At 39.7% G+C, this 27,448-nt stretch overlaps 1 protein-coding gene across 2 annotated transcripts in view; it reads right to left on the minus strand.

Moving 5' to 3' along the window:
• Positions 1-27,083, minus strand: part of Smpx (small muscle protein, X-linked) — a 57,815-nt gene extending 30,732 nt beyond the window's left edge. Inside the window, exons 1-4 of one of the 2 annotated variants that reach the window (NM_053395.1) lie at positions 26,899-27,069; positions 23,022-23,078; positions 11,343-11,429; positions 3,340-3,488 (exon numbers count right to left, since the gene is read on the minus strand). In NM_053395.1, the coding sequence (NP_445847.1) occupies positions 3,357-3,488; positions 11,343-11,429; positions 23,022-23,060 (258 nt within the window). In that variant the 5' untranslated portion in view covers positions 23,061-23,078; positions 26,899-27,069 and the 3' untranslated portion in view covers positions 3,340-3,356. Of the gene's footprint in view, positions 1-3,339; positions 3,489-11,342; positions 11,430-23,021; positions 23,079-26,898 lie in introns of both variants that reach the window. The other variant, XM_087600912.1, reaches the window with a different exon arrangement.
• Between the last annotated feature and the right edge of the window lie 365 nt (positions 27,084-27,448).

The raw sequence follows: 27,448 nt of genomic DNA on the forward strand, positions 1-27,448 counted from the left end.
GTATATCTTGGTTTGGATGCAATATGTGCTATCTCTGTGTTTCTATTGCCTGATGTGGTTCCCAATCTGGATACAAGAACTATGGAAAATTCAGACATGGAGGCATATGCCTATAACCAGCACTGAGATTGGGGAGACAGGTGGACCCCATGGACTAACTGGCTGGCTAATCTAATAAAAATGATGGGCTTCAGATTCAGGGAAGAGACTCTGCCTCAAAAAAACAAAAACAAAAACAAAAAAACAAGGTGAAGCTTGGTTATTTAATTTTCATTACAGTTAAATATTACCCAATATTAAGATAATATTTATGACATACCTTCCTGTTAAGTACTTTTCTTTAATATACTTGGTAAATGTGATTTCTCTACTATAAATAAGACTCAATTAATTGCAACTCAAAAACAAAACAAGGTGAGATGTAAGAAATCAATATTGAACTAAGCTAAAAGATTCCTTCCTGGTGGTTCTGCCCTTAGATGGCACTATGCAGGATGCTATAAACTATAGACATCATTGGTCTAACCCATTTGTGAACTCTACAAACTCTAATTCCAGGCAAAATAATGGCCATCTATGTAATGATGGCACAATTATTATGGGAGTAGCCAACCACCCACAATTTGACACTTTTTCCTATAAAGAAATTCATGCTTAATAATGTAAACCTTGTCAAAAAAAAAAACCACACAACAGAAGTGCTCTTATATCCTTCAATGGAGGGCGGGGAGGTGGCTGAGGGGGCTACTTACTTGAGTTGATATAACAATAAACCTGTCCTAAATATCTATGCTTATAGCCACAATTGAAGTCTATTCTCTGCTTTAAATAAGGAAGCATCTTCTTACATAGAATGACTGAACAAAATGTTGACAATAAAGAATAGTTTAGCACTAAGAGCCCCCTCCCAAGGTTTATCATCCCCTTAAGGCTCAGGGAATTCTGCAGAAAATGGAGTGGAAAGAAAGTATGTGCCTGAAGATGAGGAAAGGGCTGTGAAATATCATCTCCTAAAGCATGAAACCTAAGTGACTACCACAAACTTGCATCAGCCAGGTTCAAAAAGTCAGGCTTTCCTAACAGTCTGCTGTCCAAGAGGACAGAGCATGGTGAGTCCTATCACATAAACTGCTGATCAGCAGCCAACTGACAGAGTCAGTTTCACCCTGGGGATCATGAAACGGTATCAAGTTACACGTCCATTGGGGGTGGGGGGTGGTTATCAGGTTCTCAGGATCACACAGAAGGCCCTGATTAAACTTTGTGAGACATCAAACAAAATCAGAACTACGAAATATAAGACAGGGATTTATATGGAAGAGGGAGGGTTAACTGGGCTGGCAAGGAAACGATGAAGGAAGAGAGACCGAAATAAATAGTGCACATATATGTAATTGTGAAAAACAAAATTTAGTAGAAAAAAAAAGCAGAGTGATCTTCAAGATACTTAAATGGATAAAGGTATTTGCCACACAATCCAAGTTTGATGCCTCAAACCCACCTGACCAACTCCACAAAGTTGCCTTCTAATCTATACATACATACCATACATGCATGTGGGTGCTCACATTCATACACACAACAAGAATAAAATAAAGAAATAAAGTTTAAGAACCTTACAGGTAGAGATTGATAAAGGGAAGGTACCCTACCTCTTCTCTCTCTCTCTCTCTCTCTCTCTCTCTCTCTCTCTCTCTCTCTCTCTCTCTCACACACACACACACACACACACACACTCCACACATACACATACATACATATATATACATGTACACACACATGCACTAACATGCATACACCACACACACACACACACACACACACACACACACACAAATGTATGTATCTAGGACCTGGAGAGACGGCTCAGTCAGTGAAGTGCTTGCCACAGGAACATAGCTAAGTTCAGATCCTCAGCACCCGTGTAAAAGCTGGCAATAGAACTGCTATGCAGATCTAGAACCCCAGCACTTGGGAAAGAACTGAAGACCCCTGGGAATTTCTAGCCAGACAAATTAGTCATATTGGTTCAGTGAGAGACCTGATCTCATTCAGAGAGAGAGAGAGAGAGAGAGAGAGAGAGAGAGAGAGAGAGAGAGAAGACATTTGTCTCTGGCCTTCACATCACTTATGTGTCATACATAAGTCATGGCACAATCACTTATGTCCATACATATAGATGCACATAACACACACACAGAGAGAGAGAGAGAGAGAGAGAGAGAGAGAGACAGACAGACAGACAGACAGACAGACAGACAGATACATGTGTTTAAACCGTTTTGGTTGGGTAGTGAAAATAAATAAAACAAAATGTTCCTATCTCTTCTCTGGTCTTTTTCAGCAAGAAATTCCACAGCTTTATCAAAAACCTTTAAGAGTTCCTGTTTGGCAACTCGAAGAGAACTGAGTATGATACCCAGTCATTAGTTTGTTCTGATATTTCATAAATAACAAGTTCATGCAGTTATCTGTCAGATTAATTCCCACTCAGGTAGCTTTGTCCCATCCAGGTTCCTGAGCTTTATTCTGTGGCCATGAAATCTAATTTGTCTCATTCTTACTACTTCCTTGCCTTAATTGTGCTAAAACACTACATACTGCTATTTTACTTTAACTCAAAACAGATTCTAAGATTAGCGTGATAAGAACATTCCTCCTACCCTAGCACTTGAGAGGATGAGGCAGGTGGATACTCAGTTTGAGGCCAACCTGAACAATATAGTGAGAATATGTCTCACAAAAAGAAGAATGGAAAGAAGGAAAGGAAGAGGAAAGGGAGAGAGGGAGGGAGAGAGGGTGGGATAGAGAGAGGGAAGAACCAGCCAGCTCCCCTCTTCCTCTAAGAAATTTTGGAAATATCTTTAGAAGGTCTAGGGAAGTATGAAATAAATATCACAATTACACACTTGACTATCACAAACCTTCTGTAGTGCTGTTACCATATTTTTTGAGGCCTGAATGCATGCAGAGCTGCGTCCTCCCACTTCCTTATCTGCACAGTTAATTATTTGTCTAGATCCTCTTGTCAAAGCAATAGTTCACTGTTCTTATGGTATATGGTGGAGAAACATGCATGTGGTGACAGACATAGGTCTCCTTCCCTAACCTAAGCTTCCCTAACTAGAAGAATGATCAGAAAAAAACCAATAGGCAAACAGCCTTGCTAGTTTTTCAAGCAGTTATGGGATAAGATATACCCGAAGGTATGACTTTCCCCTAAAAACAACATACCCAAGATGCTGTCTAAATTGAATACCCCTGGTAGAGACTCATATTATGGAAAGCTTTCTTTTGAAAATGGTCTTTTTTAGACAACGAGATTGCTTTTCTACTCACCTTCTGACCCCTTTGAACTACTGTTCACCTTTGGGGACGTATTTTAGTTCACTTTTAACGTTTTGGATCTCAGACAGGTTGACGACGGGTCCTGGGAATTTCTTCATTCCAGGAACTGGCTTCTTTTCCTCGGGAGTAGCAGGTGCTCCCTGGGGAAAAAAAGAGGAAAGAAATTCAACTCACCCCAAAACAAGGATATTTGATCTCTGTGGCTCCTGGCATATAGCAGGAAAACAAATACCGAAGGAAGAATGTCAATGCAATTCCAGAATAGCAACTTCCTCTGGTGTTAGTGTTCACACAGCCTTAGAGTTTCAATAAAATTCCTGGAAGGCTGTGCAAGAATGCAAAATAATGTGAGAAAAAAATGTCCTTCCATATAACTTAGGACATGTTAGGCAACAGTTCAGTGTCTAGTAACTATAAATACTGTCAACACTTAGGTGGAGTTCTATTTCCCACCAAAACATCTCCTAAACATGAGTTGAATTTAGGATCCTATCATTATCAGATACCTGATGGCAAGAATCTGTGAACTGTCAGGGCACAGCTATCCTAATTAGTCCAGAAGTGTACACAACTGTGTGACGTATAGAGGCTATCGTATGATAGCCTTTTGTCATATGATGCTTTTGGAAAACATAAGGTCAGAAGGACATAAGGAACACATCTTTGAATATGGGCTTTGAATATGGGAGAGAATGACAGAGGAGGACAACCTTTTCCTGCTGCTTTGAGAAGTAGTTTAAATTTCCTATCTTTAAAGGAGTCTCCATTTCAGGGAGGGATCGACAACTTTTTCCTTTTGTGTGTGACTCCCCCCGTGTCAATGACAAGGACTGAAATGTATACTTGACTTTTTGTTTAACTAATCAACCCATACCTCTTATAAGCATACGCCAAGCACACATTGAAAAAGAGTCTAAAACATTAAGCTCAGTTGCTGCATACAGCTCCATCTAGTTACTACAGAAGAAAATAGCATGCCAGTCTGTTCTTCCGGTCTTCCTTAAAGTAAGTATTGGGGGACATTTGATCACTCTGATAGCCAGAATATTATGCCTTGGATCAGATTACTTCAGGGGTAACTGAGTGATTGCCCTAACTCCTTGTTACTAAAATACATTCATTGTCATGCTGGGGTCACTAATACCATACCTGCTGTAAACAATGACTAAAAGGTGAGCTCATAGCGGGGACACAGGGACACCTCCTAAGAGAAATTTAGGCTGGAGAGTTGAGCTTAAAACTACACTGAGGCCAACCATTGAACTGAGAACAGGATCCCCAATGGAGGAGTTAGAGAAAGGACTGAAGGAGCTGAAGGGATTTGCAACCCCATAGAAAGACCAACAATATCAACCAACCAAACCCCCAGAGCTCCCAGGAACTAAACCACCATCCCAACAGTACACAGGGATGGATCCATGGCTCCATCCACATATGTAGCAGAGAATGGCCTTGTCGGGCATCAATGGGAGGAGAGGGCCTTGGTCCAGTCAAGGCCTAATGCCCCAGTGTAGGGGAATGTCAGCATAGGGAGGCGGGAGGAAGTGGATGGGTGAGTGAGGGAGCACACTCATAGAAGCACGGGGGATAGCAGGTTTCTGGAGGGGAAACGGGGACACAGGATAACATTTAAAATGTAAATAAAATGCAATTAAAATAAAATAAAAATAAAAATAAAAACCACACTGAGGCTTGTGTTTCTTCCACTATGCCCCTCCCTCTTCTTTCCCTGGATCTGGGTCTCAACAACTCTTCCTGCAGCTCTCTCCCATCTTTCTTACAGGTGGCTTCTCCCAGTAAATAAGCAGTCTGCATGTTAAATGTCTGCTTCTCAGAGGACTCTAACTAACATAGTCCCCAGTGCAAAACTGTCATAACTCTTGTTTAATCACGAATGGGATAAACCAGTGATTATGCGTGTGTGTGTGTGTGTGTGTGTGTGTGTGTGTGTGTGTGTGTGTGTGTGTGTGTGTGTGAGAGAGAGAGAGAGAGAGACAGAGACAGAGACAGAGACAGAGACAGAGAGACAGAAAGACAGAGAGACAGAGAGACAGAGAGACAGAGAAGGAACTTCATATTTGCTTCCTGTGAAAGACAGCGATAAAACTAGTGCCGTTAGTCCAGGTCTAGTCCCTGCCTGTGTCTCATTCTCAAATTGGTTAACACATAAAGAAATACTGTACTCAAGTTTCCCCCAAACTCTGACAAATATCAGATATCCCTTATAGAAATGCTTTTATGTTGTTTATTTTGGAGGATGGGTAGGCATAAAAGACTGAAGCATTACTCCTCTTATAAAGGCTAATGAGACTTCCTGTAGTCATTTCCTGTGAAGCCAGTACAGTGCTGATTAAGTAACTAATGTGTCACCCACACTAAATGATAAAGTGACTCAATGTGGATGCTGCAAATTCCTGGAAGATGTTTTTTCTTTAGGTCCATGTAGAGAGCCATAGGCCTGGCTTCTTTTCTCCATGAAAACACATTCATCATCTAGGGTAGATGGTGAAAAGTTCATTAAAACTGTAACACCACCCTCCCTACTAGAAGAACCAGGTATTCCAGAATGTTCTTTGCTTGGCTTTCAGGAAGGAATTTTTAACAAGGCTGTAAAGTGTTGCTTCTTTTTAAATATGTGTAGAAATGAAATGAAAAATGTTTCAGTACTTATAAATACTCCCACTGTTGGAGGTGTGTAGATCTTAATAAAGCAGCATGAAGAGAAAAATGTTTCCAGATCCTTCTGCTAAGTTCCCAGGTGAGTCACTTCCACTGCTCACACATTTAACACATACAGCCAATATCCGCACTTATGTGTCTGGGGCCGGTGAATGTACACAGATTAATGATGGTAATGTTTAATGCTAGATATCTTCCTATCAAGTTATTAAGACCTCAATGGACTGCTTTTTTCTTTTCTTTTTATTTTAATTACAACAAGGCTTGGCATTTGATTTAGTAAGGTGGTATTTAATGAAGATTGTCACTCTATTTAATAATTTGATAATATGGCATTGTTTGGGAAGCAGGGAACATTTTTACACTGAAGTTCTACCAGCTTTAGAAAACATTACTAAAATCAGAGTCCCCTGATTCTGTGAATTTCTTGCTATGGGATTACAGCAAACTAAAGTGTGAATGAAGATGCTTCTACTTGAATAGTGGAGGATAGCCCTTTCTGAAGATATCTCAACTCAGCAGGGAAATAGAGTCTATTTATTCATTAATGTAGCTGAAGAGAGTGTGAGGGAAGCCTTACCAACCACTGCAGTCTTCCCTGTTTTAGTCACAGCACTGTGAAAGGAAATGTCCACCTTAGGTATCACATACTTTGAAGTACACTCCAACCTACCTCATCTGACTGCCCTTCTTTACTAGCAAATACCCTACTGAGTTTTTCCCCAAGCTCTCTTGCATGAGGCAATAGAGTTTGACCTACATATTCTCCCTGTTGAAACACTTCATGTTGATATAGCATACACTTCAATTGCTAGCTGTTCTAAGGTACATGTGTTAAGACATTTAATTCTCACACCAACTCTCCACATCTGCTTTTATCCCTGTCTCATCATTGAGACTAAGGGAAGAAAAATCTAAAAAAAAATGTCCAAAACCTTACAACTAAGATGTCACTAGACTAGAATTAAATACCATGTTGGAATCTTGTGAAGGGACAAGAGGAAAATAACAGTACCCTTAGATAACTTCAAGCAAGCAGCGACTTTTCTTGCACAAAAGAATTTGGATAGAAGACCCCTGTGCCAGAAGTACGCTTATGTCTAACAAGCCACTGGCAGAGAATGCAGTTCATGGCTTCAGGCAAAGCAAAGGACTGGTCAGAAGCCACAGGTATGGCTAGTGTTCACAGAATTGGTCAGTCAATGACTCAGGCTGTTTTCCTGCTAAGACCCATCCATTTGTTTACCTCTTAGAGGATGTCAAGCTTGAAAGACCGAGTTTAGCTGGGGCACTAACTAGCTAGGAAAGAGGTGAGCTGAACTGGTTACTGACTGTATGCTACAAATAACACATCCTACTATAATTCTGTTAACGTGAGGTTTGAATATGAATTCTAAATCTAAACATGTAAACAATTCTTAGTTTGCAAATACAGATAACAGTAATAAATGTAAATAGGGAAGTTATTCTGATTCATATTCAATTTCCTCATTCAAACTATGCCACAGAAGGTAGTCAGGACCTCAAGTTAAGCGACAAAAATCCTATTTAATGTACACTTAACAGCTAAGACAAGCTATCCAGTTACTCCCCTTGAAGTGTTTCTCTGGGAAATTTATTCAGAGACCCAAGCCAGAGTTTGACTCATGAGTTTGCTTTCTCAAACCCATTAACCTTAAGAGTTCCTATCTGCTTGTATTGGGTAAGGAACAGCCTTAGCCCTCTATTCTACCAAAAGAACCCCAAAGAGTAGCACAATGCGTGGAACGGAACATCTCTAGGGTCTCAGGATCTCTATGGATAGTTCATCCTCTCTACCCTATGAGGAATATCAACTGGCCATTTGAATATATGAGTGGTTAGAATGTATGTGGTTACAAACCAAGTTGGTCCTTGGTAGTTTTGTACAGTGTGTCCAAACCATCAGACTAGGGACAAGGAAAGTGCTTCCCTAACCTCCAAAGGAAGATATTTATGTTGTATAGGGAAGAACCCAAGGTTGCCGCTCCACTAAGGGAAAGGAAGACGTGAACCTCCCCACACCTCAGCACTGGATCAGCCAATTTCACAAAGAAAGCAGGACCAAGCTACCTTGTGACTAGCTATTATAGTAGTGACAGATACAGGAAGGTAGGTGGGAAAAGAAATACTACAATGCCAAATTAAAGGAGGTGAGGGCAGAGTCCCGTGGCCATCACTTCTAAACGTCCCAAAATTGGAGGCTAAAGCTGAGGACCTAAGCTCATAATCAGGGCCAAAGTCACCTTAGCAAACTTTGAAATAGTGGGCCAAATAGAAAAAACATAGAAATCATTACCTTTTTAAATGCTGTACTTTTTGTAATGATGAGAGATAGATGATCAAAAATCTTAATCCCACCCCTCTCAGAATCAGACCCCAGATTTCAGCAGAAAAGTCACATGCAAGTAAATACATTAACACCTGAGGAAGGGTTCATGTTCCTGTTTCTTACAACTATTAGTTTTAGTCTCTATTTTAGCAACATATTTGAATTGGTCAGGGAGTAAGAATAGGAGAGGGAAATACAGAGAGGGAGTCTAAACAGACTCTTTTGGAAAGCCTTGTTTTCAAAGAAATGTCAGGAGCCATCTAGGGAAGGCTAAGGCCAGCAGTTAGCTCTCCTGGAGGTGGTGCTCCACCTCTTTTGCATTGTCTAAGATGGGTGACCTCTGAGAGTCAAGGTCCCAAAGAGACTTCATCTCAAAATTGTTTCTTGCAGCTGATATGCCTTTCCTGTCATTATTAAATTAATATAATAATCCCTGGTCATTAGCCCACCCTACTGAGATTTTCTGCAGATCAACATGAAGATGAACATAAAGATTAATTAATGTTGTTTAGATGAATTAATGGTTTTATAGAATTCCTGATTTGATTCAAATAATCTTAGGAAGAAAGTCTTAAGAAGTAGTCTTAGTCAAAAACTCAGGGGACAACAGATGCTGGCGAGGATGTGGAGGAAGAGGAACACTCCTCCATTGTTGGTGGGATTGCAGACTGGCACAACCATTCTGGAAATCAGTCTGGAGAATCCTCAGAAAATTGGACATTGAACTGCCTGAGGATCCAGCTATACCTCTCTTGGGCATATACCCAAAAGATGCCCCAACATATAAAAAAGACACGTGCTCCACTATGTTCATCGCAGCCTTATTTATAATAGCCAGAAGCTGGAAAGAACCCAGATGCCCTTCAACAGAGGAATGGATACAGAAAATGTGGTACATCTACACAATGGAATATTACTCAGCTATCAAAAACAACGAGTTTATGAAATTCGTAGGCAAATGGTTGGAACTGGAAAACATCATCCTGAGTGAGCTAACCCAATCACAGAAAGACATACATGGTATGCACTCATTGATAAGTGGCTATTAGCCCAAATGCTTGAATTACCCTAGATGCCTAGAACAAATGAAACTCAAGACGGATGATCAAAATGTGAATGCTTCACTCCTTCTTTAAAAGGGGAACAAGAATACCCTTGGCAGGGAAGAGAGAGGCAAAGATTAAAACAGAGACTGAAGGAACACCCATTCAGAGTCTGCCCCACATGTGGCCCATACATATATAGCCACCCAATTAGACAAGATGGATGAAGCAAAGAAGTGCAGACCGACAGGAGCCGGATGTAGATCTCTCCTGAGAGACACAGCCAGAATACAGCAAATACAGAGGCGAATGCCAGCAGCAAACCACTGAACTGAGAATAGGACCCCCGTTGAAGGAATCAGAGAAAGAACCGGAAGAGCTTGAAGGGGCTCGAGACCCCATATGTACAACAATGCCAAGCAACCAGAGCTTCCAGGGACTAAGCCCCTACCCAAAGACTATACATGGACTGACCCTGGACTCTGACCTCATAGGTAGCAATGCATATCCTAGTAAGAGCACCAGTGGAAGGGGAAGCCCTGGGTCCTTCTAAGACTGAACCCCCAGTGAACTAGACTGGTGGGGGGAGGGCGGCAATGGGGGGAGGGTTGGGAGGGGAACACCCATAAGGAAGGGGAGGGGGGAGGGGGATGTTTGCCCGGATACCGGGAAAGGGAATAACACTCGAAATGTATATAAGAAATACTCAAGTTAATAAAAAAAAAGAAAAAGAAAAAGAAAAAAAAAGTAGTCTTAGTTTTACTAGAAAGATGTAACAAAGTTAGAATCAAGAATAGAATGTGTCCAGTCCTCATAATAGTAAATGAAGGCTACATAATAAGAAATACAGTGAGCTTCCATAATTATACTAAAAAGAGAAATAGGCTTGGGGCAAATTCATATTCAAGGAAAAGCATTCAGGTCCAAGGATGAAGCCACAGGTGTGAGCTGTGGTAAGGTAAGGCCATATGAAACTTTTGCTTTGAACTTATAATGAACACAGAGAATGAAACATTGCTTTAAACTTAGTATCAATATCCTCTGTAACTCCCATTTTATGTAACATTTTATCTATGAGGCAATTTTCTAAGGACTTCTGTCTATAAAAAGACCAGAGAAAAGAAATAAAGATGACATGGGGTGATGGTTTGGCTTGGGGGGGGGCTCTGTGTCACTCACCCACCCATCCATCCATCCATCCAATGTAGTGATGTAGCCATTTTCTGCTTTTTTGTGTGTTTATTTTTTCTGCAAGTGATTCTTTCCTCTCTGGTTCGCAAGGAGTTAACCAGTCTGGTCTGCAGAATGGCTCCTGGCTGGCTGGCCAGAGAAGGGAGCTCTAGCAATAAATTCTTTATCTGGCTGCTGTATAACATATGCTAATTGCCAGAGAATTATATAGTAAGTTTATAAAGTAAATAAGAGTTAAGTTTTTTCAGTGCTTAATGAAACACAGAATAGTTAGCGAATTAAAAGGCTAACTTTTCATCAATCTTTTGATCTGCTTCTGATGCAGTGTCCCACCTCAGCTTGTTCTCCTAAGGCCAAGCGGGCCCCACAAAGGAAGATAAAGATGATTGTTTGAATCTGAAAGTAATTTAATGTGCTTACTTACTGAGCACTAATTGAGCTTGATCTCCCATCAGAAGCCTGCTCCACCACACACAACCTGCTCAATTTAATCATAGAACGTGAGTGTAAACTTACCAAACCAGTGACAAGCACTAGCCCAAAAGCCCCTGTGCACAAAATCAATTCTGATAACTGGAAGTCAAGGTTGGCATCTTCAAGCATCTTTGTTAAATATTTAACACTGGCTGAAATGGCAGGGAGGCACAGACTTTCTCTGCTGAGAAACCTTGCCTCTGGGAGGACTCTGGAGGAAACAGGCCTTGCTGGTCTCTATTAGCTATCTTTCTCACCTCCGCAGTTCCAGGGGTACTCTCTTTCCTTCTGGGAGGCTGCCCAGCTCCCGGACGAAAGGCTCCCATTGGAATATTAATATTGGCCTAAGAGAAAAGACAAGGTATATTTAGCTTAAGAATAGTAAGAAATTGCATGACATTCTAAGACAGCAATCATCGTGAGGAAAATGCTTCTGAAAAGTACATCTTCAAAGCTTTTTATCTAAGGAAAATTGCTGTAACAACAGCACAAAATATGCAAAGGGGAAATTCACTTCACTTATTATACATTCCTAGTATCCATCTTTAGGTCTGCACAGTGAATTTATGATTCCTTATTGGATGGAAAATTTTTTGAAGACAGTTTGTTCTGGCCATTGCCCTCCTATGGTGCACATCATATTCCCCTTTCAGTGATGAGGGAGGAACATGTAATGATAGAAAAGGAGGGAAAAGCATCCACAGAAGCTATTCCACAGTTAGTTCTTGTCAGTTCCCTTTATATGTACAATGATGACGGTGCTTTCACACTTTCTAACTTGCTACCTCCTTCCTGTAACATCCTGTCACTTCTCCAGGATCACCTCAGGTCCCTGCATCTCTGTCTTCTCCCAACATGCTCATATGTAGGACATACAGAAAAAGGAAAGTTTTATCAAAGTGTTTCCTTTTTGTAAAATAAAAATTGGATTCTTGCCCTTTATTAAGATAAAACACTAACCTCTTTCAGTGACAAGCATGAAATACCTTCTTGTAAACATGAAATGGTTCAAACACTAAAGTATAGAAGAATACATTGACACGGTCATTTGAACTTGAGAAGATAAAATGTAAATTTAAATTTCACCCATATTTTGGCATACATCAAAAGGTAAAAATGCTTAGTACTTACCAAAAATGTCTTCAAATATGTTAACAATTTAAAAAAACGAGAACACATTTTTCCACTAAAGATAAAAATGTTGCCCTATAAGTAATTGGATATATGGGCTTGGAAAGTTGAAACTTCATTTTGATATAAGTGAAAATGATGTCTAAGCAAAAGGAGAAAAATGTTTTGTTAACTGGTGATGCAGAGTGGATGATTTACATCCTACACCAAATAAACCAGAATTTGTGAAAGTCCATTTGAAGATACCTGATATATGCTTTGTTGCCAATGTAATGACTAATCCACAACATAGGAAATGGCCAGTGTCAATATTCATGCAACACGGCAGGTCTGTGTTTGGCTCCAAGGAAAGCAGGCTTGAAAACTCTCCATTATGCTAGACTACTACTGATCCCACAGGAAGAAAACAAATTTCAAAGTGTTGGTGACAACTAGCAAGAAAGGTACATCATTCTGATGCCAAGAAGTATTTTTTATCAGTGTGTACATAAAAGAGATACATAAGACAGAGGGAAAGATATATTTTACATTCTGGCAAATATGGAAGAATATTTCATCAGTCTCATGAGATCATGATCTTATTATGTTTCCCAGGCTGGCCTCAAACATCTACCCTCAAATGATCCTTCCACTTCAACTTCCCCAATAACTGGAATTTCAGGAAGGCATCATCTTTCCAGGTCACCCCTTACAATTTTAATTGGAATAATTTCTTTATTTCTTGGGAGGACACAAAATAATGCTATTTACTAGGTATGTGTCTCAGTGATAAAGTGTTCTCAATTTGATCCAGCGCCACAAAGAGTCAAAACTGAATGAAATTAATAGTATTTCACACTTGACAATTTTGAGATTAGATGACATACATAGAGGCTTGAAATAAAACCAAAACAATGTGAACAGCCTCAGAGAAGATGATCTATATTAGACCAATAGACTATTTGCTCCACTATTATTTAGATGAAAGAAGAAAAATCCCAGCACTTTGGCGGCTGAGGTAAAAGGATTGTTTGAGGCCATCCAGGGCTACAAAGCAAGATCCTGACTTCTCTTGAAAAAAGACATTTATTTAGAGTACCCCATTCAACCCATTTATTATGAATATATAGGAAGTACCGTCCTGGTAGTGAATTTGGATAAAATATTATTTCTGAAAGACTCGGTTGTTAAGCTATCTAATCAAGTTGATACACTTTATAATCAAATGTAGTTTTCAGTAAGGAAACATACAAAGGTGATCCTTAATAATCTAATCATTCATGGTATAGGATAACATTCTCTTATTTGGAGATTATCTTTAGAACTTTTAGTACCCTTTCCAATAGGTTGTTTGTAACAGTGAAGCAGAGCTGATAGTTGTTATAAATTCTTTCTAATTAAAAAGGTGACACCTTTTCTGTGCCTCATTATCCTCATTTATAGTATGAATAATGGACTACAGCATGATTTTTAAACCTCTTCACAATGGATCCCTTCCTTCAAGTATCACCAGGACATCTGTGAATACAAAATATTATTCATCAAAGACACTTCTCTCTGCTACAGATAGAGACCATTACCAGAAAATCGGAACTAGTCAAAATGCAGAAAACAACTGAACACAGGATGTCAGGCTCCTAGGGATACATCTACTCAATAACTCCTGCACCTAGGGCTCAGACAACATCACAGAAAAGAGGATAAAGAAAGAATGTGAGATCGGAGAAATCTGCTGTGAGATTGTGTTTCCTAGAAGCGACAAAAAAAGCTTCATCCATAATACCTCAACAATATGGCTGCCTAAAGAAGACATAAACAACACTAATGGACATTCTAACATTGAAGGGGAAAATTGTACAGTGTGTATGTGTGTGCTTGCATGGGTGTGTGTCTAACAATAGCAATTAAAGAAAAGGAGGCCATGGGTTTGAGAGGAAACAGGGTTGGAGAGAGAAAAGGAAGGAGGGAAAGTATGTAATTGTATTTTAATTTCAAAAAATTAAAACACACATTGCCTAAAAAATAAAATGTAAAATAGTTAGAAAAGGAGGAAATTAGTTCACAACCTTTTCTTCACAACACTCAGTCTTGTGAAGTTAATATCATCTTATTTGTTTGACTGATAAACTGATGAAACCTCAAAGATTTTTTTAGAGTTTGTGATCAAGGTCACATAAACAGTACAACAAACAAAGGACACATTTTCAAATCAAAATTTAAAGTTAACCTTTTCACTCTACTAATCCAGTTTCCCAAGAGTTCTTTTCGCTTGGCTAGTGGGAGCTCTAACCAGCTCTAAAATTGCAGACTTAATACTTTGAGAGTGACCTTTGGAAAGGAAAACACAACATACGTGCTTCTAAAATAGATTCCAAACAAAAGCCACATTGGAAAATGAGCCATTAACTCTGACTTGACACTTTTTCTTCTTGAAGGCATCACTCAAGAAATCAGGGATAGGAAAGAAAGCAGCCTGAAAACATTTTGACCATCCAATCATTACAGTGCATCAATAAGGTAATAAAAGAGCAGTGCTTTGTCAACCGTGTCATACAGTACACTAGTAATAAGATGATTAAAGAGGCTTTATTATTACAATTGTAGGGGAGTGATATTTGAGTGACAAATTATGGACTACATTATAGCCATAAGAAAAAAAATCTTCATAACTTGAATTTGATAGAAAAATGTAGATCAGATTTTCTTCTGTCATCTAGAAAATTCAGTCATATTCTTGCCTTTTTTATTGCTTTGCTCTATGTCTGAACACAAAATAACTTTCCAACATCTTAATACTACCATCTGCAAATTGGGTATGGTATTTGCTATTCAAATTGTGTGTAATGTAAGTTGCATTTTTTAATAACAGGATAAACAGAAATATAAAAGGTTTGACTTAGAATCAACATGAATGATTTAGAATCAATATAAGATGAAGATCTATAGAGATTCTCTATGGATAAAAAGAAAGACGGTTCTTGGAATTTTATGTTTCTTTCTGCAGTGTAACTTTTATTTCTTGTTCCTATTTTAAGTTTACTCATTTTAAATAATATGCCCCTGATGCAGCAGACCTGATCCATCACCTTCCCAACCTATACATAATTTGTTACATTCTCCAAGCTGGAAATGGAAAAAAAATCTAATAGGTCATCTTTGACTAGAGAAGGATACTGTTTCCTGATAGAAGACCTATCTGATGTGAAATTAATACTGCTCTTGATCTCACCAGGTAAAGAAAAGTAGAAAGAATTCCCTGTAAGTTAATTCCACCACTCCCTTAATTATTTGTATTGTTCTCCTTCCTTGGCTCTAGGCTTTGAGCCAGGAGGATTCTGAAAACAATATTCCCTCCTCAGTCTCTAGTATATGGCTTACAATAAGATGGCATCTTTTTTCCCCAAAGGGTTAGATTTTGATACCTGCTGCTCACTGAGGACTGGCAGTTTCTACTAAACCTCATTCCACAGCCATAGATCTCTCTTCCCCTTCTTTCTTATCCCCACTCACTAGCTCTTTTTCAGAAACTACTGGGATTTATCTGAAGGTTGCATGTTTGCTTGAGAGGACTCCCACAATCACTCCCGCTGATTCTATCTTTTGTTTTCCAATGTCCCAGAAACTTGTGCCATTATTGGTGTGTGCCATTCTCCTACGGCAGGCAGGAAATTCTATAGGATTGTTTCAGAACTGCTGTCTGATTTGTCCTATTCTCAGGCCTTATCCTTCTCTGAATGAAATGCAATATGGCACTTTAAAACTTACAGCATTTTTACAGAAGATTTGCAGAAAGAATTGTCCTTTAAAACTAGAAAATTAGATTTTTTGACATATTAGTCTGAAATAAGAGGTACAAGTGAATACATACCTCTATCAACTAAAAGATAAGCAATTTGTTTTAAAATAAAATCCAAAAGCTGTAGAGTAGATATTTCTTGAAATGTGGAGCAGATTCAGAACATCAAACTTTCCCTCAAGAGTTTTGAAAAACTCCCACTCGTTCACTGTTCTTCACCCATGATGTTTCATGCTGTAAGGTCCTCTCCCCTCCAAGACTTTGTTCTCAACATTTTCTGTTCTCTTCAATAATTTCCTAAATGACTCAACTGTAATCTTGTCATCCATGGTAAAGCACATTTCAAGAATGTACTGTACAGATTTGAAGACAATGTGCACAATTGGTTGGGGGAGGCGGGTTATATTTATGAAGTACTTGCAAAGGCCAGCATTAAAAACGTGACATACTTTAGTCAGGATATGACTGCTTGCCTCATGTCACAATGTTGGAGCCTTCATCAAAGCATTGGAGGGCATTAGTTGGAGTAACACCAAACCCACTTGAGAGTGAGACTGCTATATTCGCGTTCTTGCTACACTTTCAAGAAAGCACCATTGTAAATCATAAACAGTGTGCTTGAGTGGTTTATGTAAGGAAGAAACAGTAGATCTATGATCAAAGAAAGGGTCTTTCCTCTACAGTAAAACAAACATCGAGTGAAAGTTAACGTTTTGTTTTCAATTTAAGTAAAAGATACAAAGGAAAGCATGCGTCATTGCTAGGGTTTTAGCATAATCGATATACTGATTAAATGACTAAGACATGCAGGGTGGTAGTCTGCTCCTTTGTAGTGAGGACTTTCATACACTTGGAATCCTTTTCTTTTAAAACCAGAAATCCAACCCAGGAAAACAGTCTATAAAACCTGTCTATACACAGTCTCTGCTTTGACAGAAGCTGCTTTCTTCTTCCATGGAACCTTTATGCCCTAGACTGTGAAGAATAGAAAAACATTGTGTTAATGGGTGGGTAAAATCAAGAAGTACTAAAATGGTATGGTGTGGAAATATTTTGTTGTTCTACATGTGGATTCCATAGCAAGGGAAAGTTTTCCATAGTAAGTAGCCACACACTCCCTAAAAATGCAGGACTCCGATAATCTTGCCCTTGAATGTGTGATAAAGGAGTTAGATTTAGACTCACACAAAGTTTTAAGTCAGTTAAGCCAGACAGAATTCAGTAACCATACTTGCTTATATTTCAAGACCATATTCTTCATTGGATTACTTTGATTTGTGCTTTTCACTTCAAGCCAACTTGCTTTTAATATGACTAAGTGGCTCTCGGCTTCTTAGTTCAAACACTATTCATGAATGTTGGTTGCTAAAGTGGGCTTGGCACTTGTGGCTTCCCTTGAGATGGTCCATAGCCATTTACCTCTATCTGGGGTGGGAGGGTAGGGAGAGGTAGAAACAAGTCCATAGAACACTGCCTTTTAGGATTACATTGAGTGCCTGAGTCACCTGACTCAGTCCTTTTAGCTTGTGATGTATGAAAGTCACACTGCACTGTAGCAGGTACACAGTAACTGAATAGCTACAGCTATTTTTGTCATACAAAAATTAAGCCTTAGAAGCTACTCTTAAGAGACTTGCAGAATACTAGAAGCTGGTCAAGGGCTTAAAGGTCACTTGGCACATCTACTTACAAATTATGAGACCATTCTAGTGAAATCACATAACATAGCCATGACTAGGGCATAAGCCTCTTTTCTGGTCAGCTATGATGTTCTTAGATCTCACAGGAGAGGACAAATGTCAGAAAGAATGGATCAATGTCAACCCAGAGATGACTGGTTCTGTGTGAGCTGAGGTTCTGGAGAGGCCTATGACAACTCCCAAAATAGGTGTGCTTAGGAGGACCAGAAGATGCAGCCAGTGGCTGGTATCACTTGTTCTTATTAGAGAAAGCTACTGCACAGATGGCTGATGGGATTAAATTTCTCAGCAGTTCTAACTTTCCCTGCCACCTGTCATGTCACATCCCATGACCCAGTGCACAGAGTGTGCTGATGTTGCCTTGGTTGCAGTTCCCATTATAATCAACAATGGGACTGTCAAGTTGTGATCCACAGGACAAATGCAACCCATCACCAAGATTTTAAATAAGCTGTTGGGAAACAGGCACATTCATCCACTTTATGACCCTGTGACTGCTTCAGAGAATAATAGCAGAGATGATAGTTGAAGCAGACCAAACAATTCAAAGCCTAACATATTTGTTGTCTGTCTGGTCCTTTACAGAAAATGTTTTGTCAACATCTGATATAGATAACTTTACAAGCAGCTTAAAGAGCTCTCTCTGGTCTGTGGAAAATCAACTGGTTCCTTCAGAATGGTTTTATATCCTTGGCTGAAATGTAATGCACTGGGAAATAATGGTAACTTAGACTCTCCTTACAGTTCAGAGGCCATCTTCAGCAAACACAAAAGACAGCTATCTACTGTCTGTAAGGATGAGCTGAATTCTAACCTTCTTGTTATTCTGGCATATGGGGGAAATGGAGTTACATGAGGAAAACAACAAGGTCATTCCTTGAACTGTATAGACAGAACAGTCATCTTTTAAGGAGTATGTGTACCAGAATCCAGGTATTTGTCATAAACTATCTAATTTATTCATTACAACAGTCTCCTTATATAATAGTGTTTGCCTCGGTTTTACAGAAAAGTTAGCTAAGGATGCTTAAAGTCACAGAGATTTGTAACTGCTTAATTATATTTTTCACACACTCTTAAAGTTGCCTGCCTAGAAGAAGTACAGTTGAAAGAAACTCAGTTTACTTAATCCAGACAAAATAGAAATCTAAATCTAAGATGTTAGAAATTTGCACTGCAAAACATTATTCTACAAGATTGCCCATTGAAAAGTCCAAAAGGCTTGGAGAACATGGCTTTCATGAGAGGAATAGATGCCAAGCAACCAGAGCTTCCAGGGACTAAGCCACTACCTAAAGACTATACATGGACTGACCCTGGACTCTGACCTCATAGGTAGCAATGAATATCCTAGTAAGAGCACCAGTGGAAGGGGAAGCCCTGGGTCCTGCTAAGACTGAACCCCCAGTGAATGTGATTGTTGGGGGGAGGGCAGCAATGGGGGAAGGACGGGGAGGGGAACACCCATAAAGGAGGGGAGGGGAGGGATTAGGGGGATGTTTGCCCGGAAACCGGGAAAGGGAATAACACTCGAAATGTAAATAAGAAATACTCAAGTTAATTAAAAAAAAAAAGAAAGAAAGAAATAATAGACTCGGGCTGGAGATTGCTCAGTGGTTAAGAATACTGACTGCTCTTCCAAAGGTCCTGAGTTCAAATCCCAGCAACCACATGGTAGCTCACAACCATCTGTAATGGGATCTGATGCCCTCTTCTGGTGTGTCTGAAAAAGTTTCAGTGTAGTTATATAAATAAAATAAATAAATCTTTTTTAAAAAGTAATGGTCTCTGAGAAAGTTTCCCAAACAGTATGGAAACTCTTAATCTACGAATATCCCCTGAAACTTATGGTATTCTAAGGCATACACTTTGGGAATAGATAATGATGATGATAACTGATTAATGGATAACAGTCATTTCTTAAGTAATTACTATAAGTTAGGCACTGGCCTAGCATCTACATGTATTCAATTTATTAAATACTTGCAGAAACATTAAGAAAGATGTTCTGCTACTCATTCTATTAACAGATAAGCAGAGGATGAAGAACAAACAGGTTAAACTACTTGCCCAAAGTCATACAGCTGTTCAGTACTGTAGGCTATGACCTTATCAAGTACAGAGATCAGGTATCAACTCATTGTTGAATACCCTACTCCTGGCACATAATATGACCCCCCCTCCAAGGAAATTGCAGTTGAATTGGATTGGAGATATGCTATGCCCCCTGGAAATGGCAGTTAAATTGGATTGAAGATAAGAGTCTAATAAATAGAAGTGACTATGGACTGGAAAGATAGGTCAGAGGTAAAGAGCACTGGCTGCTCTTTCAGAGGTCCCAGGTTCCACTGCCATCATCCACTGGCGGATGCACCTCCTTCTTCAGGCTTCTGTGGGCGCTGGGCACCAGCGGTGCACATACTTACATGCAGACAAAACATACATACGCATAAAAATAAAATAACATTTTAAAATTTGAAGTAACGAAAATGTGTTGATTAGACCATTTCAAAGCATCTGCTGATATTTACCCAACTGGAGTGCTCTCTCATCAATTTGAGTTTGTCTTTGCTTCAGAGAAACTCATGATCTCATGTTCCTATTATGAACCATTAGTTATTATGCAATCACATCCATATTTTGTTTAATGTGTCCTATTTAAGGTTAACGTAAAGTTGATAGGAAAATCCAAGATAGTGCTGATGCTAGCCACAACAAAAACTATTTCATTTAAAAGTCCATTAAATTGGTCTTTCGATGAGACATCAAATATATTAAAAGAGACAACACCATATCCATAAGGAACCGCTGATTGCCCTTGTTGGTAAGGTAGGTGTGGTGTGTGTGTGTGTGTGTGTGTGTGTGTGTGTGTAATGCAACACAATAACAGCTATTGAGAATGGCCAATAGTGGCATTTTAAGTATTGCAGACTTTAAAATATACATCAAGGTCAAATTTAGTAAATAAAATGCTGGTGAATTTTCAGTGGAGATTTATATGAGCCAAAGGGCACTACAGAAGAAAAATCAATACACTTTCAGCTTTAAAGGGAAGAGATTAAAAAGCAACTTGATAGCGTTCTGAAAAATAAAAAGGAAATTTTCTGCTTAGCACTTCAAGAGCGTGGAGTACAGGGATCACGACTCTGATATAAAATCTCCTTGGGATCATAACTAGAATAGTGGCTACTCTCCAATGATTGCTTACTATGCTGTTAAAATTTCAGGATCTCATTTGTTAATTCCTAAACAGAATTACTGTTATCTCCATGTCACAGGTTTGCACATGGAGGACCAGAAGTGTAAAACAGCAGGAAATCCTTTCCATGTTTCTGCATTAGCACAACATAGATTCAGGAGTACAGTCTGTGTTCAGAGTCCTTGCTTCTATTTGAATATCATGTAAAATAGAAGATTCAAAGGTTCATGGATCCAAGTGACAAAATAATTCCCACTACCCTTAGTCAGGATACACTGGAGACTCACTAGCTAGAAATACCAGCGCAGTATGTAGAAGGGAATCCTTGTCAAATGCATTGGCCCCTCCCTGGGCTTGCTCAGTGACAGGTTTCCAGAGACTGGCATACATACCGCCATTTAAGAACTCCATCAATTTAAGGGTATGCATTAGTCATGACAAGTACAGATCTGTCTCTCCAACACCATTTACCAGTTCTGTAAACTTGGATTTCTTCAGCCTTCAATAACGTGTTCACAGACTGGCCAAATGCAGACCTCAAAACTCAGTCAGGAGGCTGGAGAGATGGCTCAGCGGTTAAGAGCACTGACTGCTCTTCTAGAGGTCCTGAGTTCAAATCCCAGCAACCATATGGTGGCTCACAACCATCTATAATGAGATCTGGTGCCCTCTTCTGGCCTGCAGACATATATGCAGGGAGAAGGCTGTATGATGTGTAAATAATAAATAAATATTTAAAAAAAAAAAAAAACCTCAGTCAGCCTTTTGTGATTGAGTTTATGCTGTGTTGAGGCATTAGAGTTAAAAGACTCAGGAGCCACTGCGTGACTTACAGCATTCTGAAAAGTCCAGGAAAGGACGAAGTTTCTTGAGAGAAAGCACAACTAGATTCTGTGCTGATGGAAGGAAAACAGAATTTGACAGGAAAGCGTTGTTCCCAGAGTCTCTCAGGCTGGGAGCTATTTGAGAGTCAAACTCAGAGCCCTCCAAAGAAATAACAGATTTAGTCTTGAGTGAAAACACATACTGAAAAGTATTTTCACATTATAGGTACATTTCAAAATGCCTGCTTTCTGTATTTCCTCTTTATGGATGGCACAAATCAGTTTAATCTACCAAAGAGTAAGTTTGTCAGAAGAAAATTAGTAACACTTAAACTTAAAACTCAGAAGGGTTTGGAAGAACAGTTGACTTAAAAAGGTTATTGTTTAAAGAAATATTTATTAGTGCTGGCACACAGACTCAGAGCCTCACATATACTATTAGTGTGCCCTACTACTGAGTTAAACCTGCTGCCTCAAAAGATATTTTTTAACAAGCGAGTCAAGCAAACTGTGACCTACTGTTATATCTATATATCAGTTGAGTATAAAACTGAAAATTGAATGTTCTATTCTCTATCAATGAACATATAAAAATCCCATATATCTTTTAATTAGCATGTAATAGCTGTATGTCTTTATGGGGAACAGTGTATTTTAGCAGTATATACATATATTTACTTATTCACTTTACATCCCACACTCACTGCCCTCCTCCAGATCACCCCCTCCCACAATCCTTCCCCCATCCCCATTCCCCTCCCCTTCTCCTCAGAGCAGGTGGGGGCCCCTGGGTATCCCCAACCCTGGCACTTCAAGTCTCTGCAAGACTAGGCTCTTCCACTTGCACTGAGGCCAGACAAGGCAGCCCAGCTAGAAGAACATATCCCACATCACATCCTTTTTGGGATAGGCCCTGCTCCAGTTGTTCAGGACCCACATGAAGACCAAGCTGCACATCTAGCAGTATATTTTAATACAAGCTTGCCAGACATAATGGTCAAATCAGATACAGTATCATTTCCTACTTGTTATTTTAGAGCCTGCTGGGAGCCTCGGATAGGTTATTGTGAATCTAGTATGTTTGGTAAAATGTAATTATCATTTTAAAACTTTGTCTTACAATTCATAGCAATTAAAAGCAACTTCGGCTGTTGATTTTACCCTATCAGTTTTACAGCCCTTTCTCAATTCCTTAGCCTTATAAAGAGGAACGCTCTTTTCTTCTTAAAGTTAATAATCAGAGATGAACAATCGCAGTAGGTCAGAAGCCACAGAGCCGATGGTAAAACACAAATAGACCGACTTACCTGAATGGATCTGACGTTGGAAATTGGCTGCTTCGACATGTTCAAGAGGTCTTATACCTAAAAAAACAAGACACTGTTAGAGGTGGCAGCCTTCAGATTCAAGGTCGTGATAAACTAGAATTTAACTCATGATTCAACTGGGCAGTCGCCTCTTTCATTGGTCATATATTCTTTCAGTCTCAGTTTCTGCAGTTACTTGGAGACTCTCCTTCCCAAAGCCTCAGGGAGAGGGAACACTAGAGCACCCCGATAAATCATTCAGAAGCTATACCGAGCCTTGCCCCTGATAGAAATGATAGGGGAACAGAAACTTGAAAAGCCCTATCCTCTCTTCACCTGCCCTCCTGACCTTCTGCCAAAAGCCTCAAACCAAAGAGGCGGTACCAACACCTCTCTTTGTTCCGCAACAGAGGCTGGCTGCGGCTTGAAACTGAACTTGTGGTCTGTGCTCACTGTTGCCAGGGCAGCTACTCAGTTCAGCAGGGGCAGCCATCCTCCGGTGTATTACCTGAAGACGGTGGCTCAGCTTTTGGAGTACCCTCTCAGCTGTGTGAATATCTCTTCTCCTGGCAAACTTTGAAAAGGTTTGCGGACTCTTTGAAGAACCGGATCGTTTGATCTTCCTAGGCGTCCCACCTAACCACCCCAACAAGCCTAGATTGTAGAAACAATGGAAGCCAGAGTGTTCTAGAACTGCCTTTCTTCAGTGGAACAATCTTAGAAAGTAGAATTCCATGACCATATCAGATCCCCAAAATGTAGAAGCACTTTTTTTCCTCAAACCTTCTTTAAACACAGGAGTCCTAACTTTGAACAGGGACCAAAGCCCACCCGGAGATATAGGCTTAGTTTGCTGGAGCTAAAGGAACCAAGAACACTAATGAAACTGGCTCTGGCCTGTTTTTATAGCTGTCTGTTAAACATCAACCAGACCAAGTAAAAAGTTTAAAACTCATTGAATTCAAAACATTCTCTGTTCTAAACCCTAACTATAAAATGAGTTGACCGAATTCTATCTACTGATTGCTGTGCCTGTGTATCAACGTGGGGCTGAACGAACACAGGGATCAGACATAATGTTTCACACAAGGCCCCTGAAATTTGGGCAATGACATTGAATATTTCTAGGTCTGTTTCCTAGATGATTCTGCTTCACAGGCTAGGGAAGATTTGAGTGACATAACTCCTCTGATGTGACTTTCTGATCTCTAAAGCATGGTGTGTGTGTGTTTCATTAGTGCCAATGTCCACAGCTCATGACTTCTGAGTGCTGTGTTCATCTGCAGTCTTAAATGTAGAGGGGAAACCCTGAGCCCTGGGAGCTCCCAGAGACTAAGCCACCAACCAAGGGGCATGTGTAGCAGAGGGCTGCCTTGTCTGGCCTCCTTGTGAGAGGATGTGCCTAATCCTGTAGGAATGTGATGCCTCTGGGGGACCACCCTCTCAGAAGTGAAAGGCAGGGGGATGGAATGAAGAACTCCCAGGGACAGGGAACCAACCGTGAGAGGGAGCAACATTTGGGATGTAAATAAATAAAGTGATTTTTAAAAATTAATAATAAAAATGTAGAGATAAACTGATGCATGATCTTCAAGACAGAAATGAATTACAGGAGAACTTTGGTAAAAATGAAGAGGGTTTTTTTTTAGAGCTTAGCTTCTATTCTATGAAGATAAATAGTTGTATACTTATTTTTAAAATATCTACAAGAACTATAGCTCAATGTATAATTTGGGGAGCTATGTACATGAAAATAACATACATGAACTTTTAAATTTCATCTAAATATACTTCTTCTATAATAAGGGTCTAGGAAGAACCAATTTAACTATAATCAAAAATTAAGTAAGAACAATAGGTTGAACAGTCAAGGATACATTTTTCTCCATGAACCTTTTCCAGTTGAGTGCTACCTTCCCTTCAGCATCAAAGGCACATAAAGAACTTTCCAATTTGACATTCTAGGATACACGGCTCAATGCCGGAATGATCCGCCTAGAATAGCTTACTTTGTGATGTTTCCATTTGCCAAACGCTAAGAGAAATAATGCAAAAATGATAATCCTTATGAGACATTAAAGACCTTCCTAGTGTTTGCTATATGTGCATACAACTAGAGTTTAAGCAAAAATTGTTTTTATTGTTACTGTATATTAATTTAAATTATGAGAATTACAAAATGCCTTTATTCACAATAGCAAGTTGAAATACAAAAGCAGCAATGATTTTATTTATGCTGCATTGATTTTTGTACAGTTTTTTTTCACTGACTAGTTATACCAACTACTGGATTACAGTATTTGCTGGGAAACTCTGAGCCTAACGGATGGACCTTGTCTCTCCTGTCTAGTTTTGCTATGTTCTCATCTGTACGTGGATCTCTTCCTAACATCCTTGTTAATCTTCAATAGAGACATCTACAGAAAGTCAGTTCTCTCCCCATTCTCATTTCTCACTATCAGGCTGAAGAATATGTGCATAAGTCAGTTCAGCAGCAATTCCTGCTGTCCTCATTATTTGCTGAGAAATCAGGGCAAAGCGCAGTGATGAATAAAAATAGACAGTGTTCCCTAGCTGTTTCCCTGGTTGTGCATTCACCTCCACCAGGATGTATCGTGTAGTGCATCTTCCCTCTACATCTGCATGCTCCTTCTGTGAATGGAAGCAGCATTTATTAACTCACCCAACCACCACCCACTTCAAGGCAACTGCTCTTTATCCAAAGAGATGATACTCTTTACAACATGCAACTGCTGTGTCTGTCTGCTGAATCTGCCTAAAATTTGAAATACTGCAAGTCTGACAAGGCATATTGATGTTAATAAACTGGTGATCCTTGCCAACTGAGTACAGGTAAGTTTTCCTGGCAGTCTGTGGGAACTTTTAATGGTCTTTGTGCTGAGTCATGAATGATAGACTCCCCACCCCCACCCCATTTGCTTTTGATTGGGCAGAATCTAATATCTAGCTTCTAAATAAAACCCTCCAATGTACTAAAATTGGTCAGCATTAATATCACTAATTTTGCAAGAAGAGATTGAGGGAAAAATCAATTGCTATTTGGAAAGAAGAGCTTTGTTTGTTCTTTTTGAAAGGTCAAGGATATGAGTAAAGCACTACCTCAAAGGGATTTATCTTCTGTCCTGAAGCTAAAAATAATTCCCAAGGAGGGTATAGAATAATGCTCTGACTACTTCAATATACTGGGAGAAAAGAGAAAGGTTTTGCAATTCCAATCTGTGCCCGCATAGACAAGGACACTGAGGGCTTCACTCTACCCTGCTGGGTACAGGAAAACAACGACCAAAGCAAAGCTCTTGAAAAGATGGTTCGTCTACAGAACTCTGTTGTTGAAAACAAGCCCAGCAGCTAGGGAAAGGAGAAAAGGATTCTAAACTTACATCATGTAACAACTCTCACCATCATTTTCATTTAAACACACACAAAAAGAACCCTACCATTCCAGCTTTACTCTGCCTACTCTTCTGAGTCTCAGCTTAGGGAATGTTGTCAGTCTGCAGCTGACAATAATACTGGCCTGCAGAAAGAACTTCAAGGTCACAGTTACGGTATCTGAACGGTAGACATTTTATTAACAGTGAAAATCAGTAAGTGAAAATCCCTTTTAGTTCAATTCCCTTCTCTCTCTCTCTCTCTCTCTCTCTCTCTCTCTCTCTCTCTCTCTCTCTCTCTCTCTCTCTCTCTCTCTCTCTCTCTTCATAAAATAGAATCCGGGATGCCACTAGTGAATAGGGAATTGACAAAGAAGCCACCCAGTACTTAGCAACCTACAAAGTTATGAGTCGTTACTTTAAGTTAGGGATCAAGAAAATTTCCTCTTGAAAGCTGGGAGTGAAAGCTGGGTTCTTCAGCTTACCTGCTCTCTGGATTTGTTTACTGCCTGAGGACAGTCCTAGGCAGCCAGGTGCAAAAACAGAAAACGCTTTACAGGGTAGAAGGAACTCCCGGTGTCCTCTGAGCTGAGATCTCAATTCCAGTGCTTTTCATGTGGCTGGAATAGCTGGAGTGCTCTGTCCCTCTCCGGTCCTGAGAGCTGCTCCTGGCTTGGGCTAGAGGGGAACTTGCTTTAAGGCTAAAGTGTTAAAGAGAATTCCTGTCATAGCTCACAGTTGTTCTTCCTAAATATAGAGTTTGATACAAGCCATAGGCTGGCTGCCTCTGAAAGGCTTGACCATGTGGAAAGCAGGGCTCAGATATCAGCGTGGAGGTGGCTACGTTATCTTACTGCCCTCCTAATCTCGAGGAGGCTGGCTGCATTCTCTCACAGTTTCTGAGGGGTGTAGTGAACTTCAAAAAAGTAGGAAAAGTCTATCTTTAGCTGTATTATCTAGAGGCCAGAAAATGAGGAAAGGTTCATTAAAAATTGGGGAAAGCAGGGTGCTGATGTCAGACATTGCTTGAATGCA

This window comes from Rattus norvegicus, chromosome X, assembly GCF_021556685.1.
Source record: "Rattus norvegicus strain SHRSP/BbbUtx chromosome X, alternate assembly SHRSP_T2T, whole genome shotgun sequence".
Classification (NCBI taxonomy): domain Eukaryota; kingdom Metazoa; phylum Chordata; class Mammalia; order Rodentia; family Muridae; genus Rattus; species Rattus norvegicus.